Genomic DNA, 2423 nt, shown 5'->3' with positions numbered 1-2423 from the left:
ATGGTGAATTTGATTATTGGGGGCAAGGAACCTTGGTCACCGTCACTTCTGGTAAGTAATAAATTGTAGAGACCTCAGTATTGAGATGCGTATAAAGAACGCCACAATGGTTGTACGAATATCTCAGCCGAACAGAGACCAGCTAGATTTTTAACTGGTTACTATAATCTCCGGTAGGCAGAGTTTAAGGTAGGGAAGGGGATATTTGGTCCCCATAAATGGAGTTCTCCTTGAAAGGATAAGTGGGTTTTACACACCTAGTGGAAGGGAATTGGTCAATGTGATTACTATGACTACTTCGACTACTGGGGACAAGGGACCCTGGTCACGGTCACATCAGGTAAATTACTAACGTTTTCCTGTCCTGATTTAAATTAGATCCATTGTTGGGACTAGATCCACAGCTAGAGTTAATCGGTGTAACTCCATTCAAATCAATGGAGCTATGCCGGTTTACACCAGCCTTGGAAGGGCACTGGTGGTATCAGATTTTGATGGGCTTAAGGGTACATTTCACCCCGCAGTAGGTCTATGCACCATCAAATTCTCTAATTTGAAGGCTAAAGTGAGGTGAATAGAGCGGTGTGGTATTTGTAGAGACTCATTAAGGCATTATATTGCTGTGTTACTATGGCTATGCTTTCGACTACTGGGGACAAGGGACCCTGGTCACGGTCACTTCAGGTAAATTTCTAAACGTTTTTCTCTTGGTCTTGCTGTAACTCATTGCAGCAGAGTAAATTTCGTACAGAGAATCTTTTAGTGTATAGACTTGACCCGACGCCCATTGGAGTCTTTCCCTTGACTTCAAAGGGCATTGGGTCCCATCCTACATGCTTACTGTGCTCTAACTGGGGTACTTGCAGCCACTGGGGATAAGGGAGGTGGTTACAGTCACATTGGGTGAATTTCTAACCTTTAGTCCAGTCCTGGCTCAACCCTAAGAAGTGTGGTAAATTTTGCACGATCAGAATTTTGCTATGCCCCAACTGAGTATATTTGTATAGAGACCATAGGACAACACTTTACTGTGCTACTGGGGTGCTTTTGAGTACTGGGGACAAGGGACGCTGGTGACCGTCACATCAGGTAAATCTCTAACCTTTATTCCAGTCCTCACAGTAGCAGGTTCAATTTTGCGGAGACAGATTTTTGCCTTGGCCTTGACCAAGCATATCTGTGCAGAGTTCTTAGGGCAATAGATTACTGTGCTCTGGCTGGGCTTTCGACTACTGGGGACAAGGGACTCTTGTCACGGTCAGCTCAGGTAACCAAAATTTTGCCTTATTTTGGAATCGTGTATTTTTTTTTGTTCCTAACCTTTTACCCTGTCTTGCCAGTCTTGCGTACATTGACTATTCCTAAAGAGACAATGAAAGACTGTCCCTGGCTTGCATTATGTAGCTCAAACTATCTGGTGCCTTCTTGCCTTGAAATCTATCAATAGCTGACTTTAGCGAGAGTTGGATCAAGGCACAAATCTTTAAAAGAAGTCTTGCTAATGTTTTGCCACTTTGGGAGAGTAATTTTTGTACAGTGGAAAATAGGGAAGAGAAATGATGTGTTACCCACTCGACTACTGGGGCCAGGGGACCATGGTGACCGTCACATCAGGTAAAGATAGAAACCTCTAAAAATTCTTCTTTCCTCCAAGTAACCTGTAAGTGTCTAAAGATAATTGGGATGTGGGAAATTTAGTTGTCGGAAACTATTTTTAAGGTTAGTTCAAACTTGATTAAAGAAGCAATGTCAAGATGGCATTGGTCATAACGGCAGGAAAAATTAGAGGTAGACAAATTGGTATTTGTACAAGGGAAGGGGCAGACTTATCTCTGTGTAACTGGTATTACGATCACTGGGGTCAAGGAACTATGGTCACTGTCACTTCAGGTAAATATTGTCAATCCTAAATTGCCTTACCTGTTTAAATTAATCTCTTAAAGCTGATCATGAATGTCCCCTCTTCCAAATGTGCAAAATTATGTCTTTGTGTGAGAAGGTTCCTGTGAAATTCCAAGAGTTAGAATAATTGGATGGGTGGGTAGGTTATTTTAGAGTTTCAAAGATAAATAGCACTTTAATTCCCTTTTAGCGGGTTGTACAGTTCAGTCTAGTGGTTGGGAAACTGTCAATTTGACAGGTCCTCTTCCAGGGCAAGAATATGGTAGCAAAAAAGTATGACAGATTTTCAAAGCTGCATAAGTGATTAAAGTTGGGAAATGGATGTCCTAATTGCCTCTGTGACATTGAAAATCTTACCCTAAATTTTGTAGTGAAAAATGGCAGTACAAAAATCTAGAAGGAAAACCTTAAAGTATCCTCAGGTTTGGCATCCAAAAATCACCTGTCACTTTTGAAAATCTCCCTGAAATATGAGGGTAGGTTCTTGTGCACATGGAATATCATCCTGTCTCATTGTGATT

At 41.6% G+C, this 2423-nt stretch overlaps 1 protein-coding gene and 1 gene segment (V, D, J or C); both read left to right on the top strand.

Moving 5' to 3' along the window:
* The first annotated feature begins 1567 nt into the window (after positions 1 to 1567).
* LOC144273435 (immunoglobulin heavy constant gamma 2-like) overlaps positions 1568 to 2423 on the top strand; it is an 84667-nt gene continuing 83811 nt past the window's right edge. Inside the window, 1 exon segment of the C gene segment in view lies at positions 1568 to 1614. Coding sequence covers positions 1596 to 1614 — 19 coding nt within the window.
* LOC144273762 (uncharacterized) overlaps positions 1764 to 2423 on the top strand; it is a 51523-nt gene continuing 50863 nt past the window's right edge. Inside the window, exon 1 of the mRNA XM_077832466.1 lies at positions 1764 to 1890. Coding sequence (XP_077688592.1) covers positions 1872 to 1890 — 19 coding nt within the window. The 5' untranslated portion in view covers positions 1764 to 1871. The remainder of the gene's footprint in view (positions 1891 to 2423) is intronic.

This window comes from Eretmochelys imbricata, chromosome 13, assembly GCF_965152235.1.
Source record: "Eretmochelys imbricata isolate rEreImb1 chromosome 13, rEreImb1.hap1, whole genome shotgun sequence".
In the NCBI taxonomy this organism is placed as follows: Eukaryota; Metazoa; Chordata; order Testudines; family Cheloniidae; genus Eretmochelys; species Eretmochelys imbricata.
This window is presented reverse-complemented; position numbering and strand designations above follow the sequence as displayed.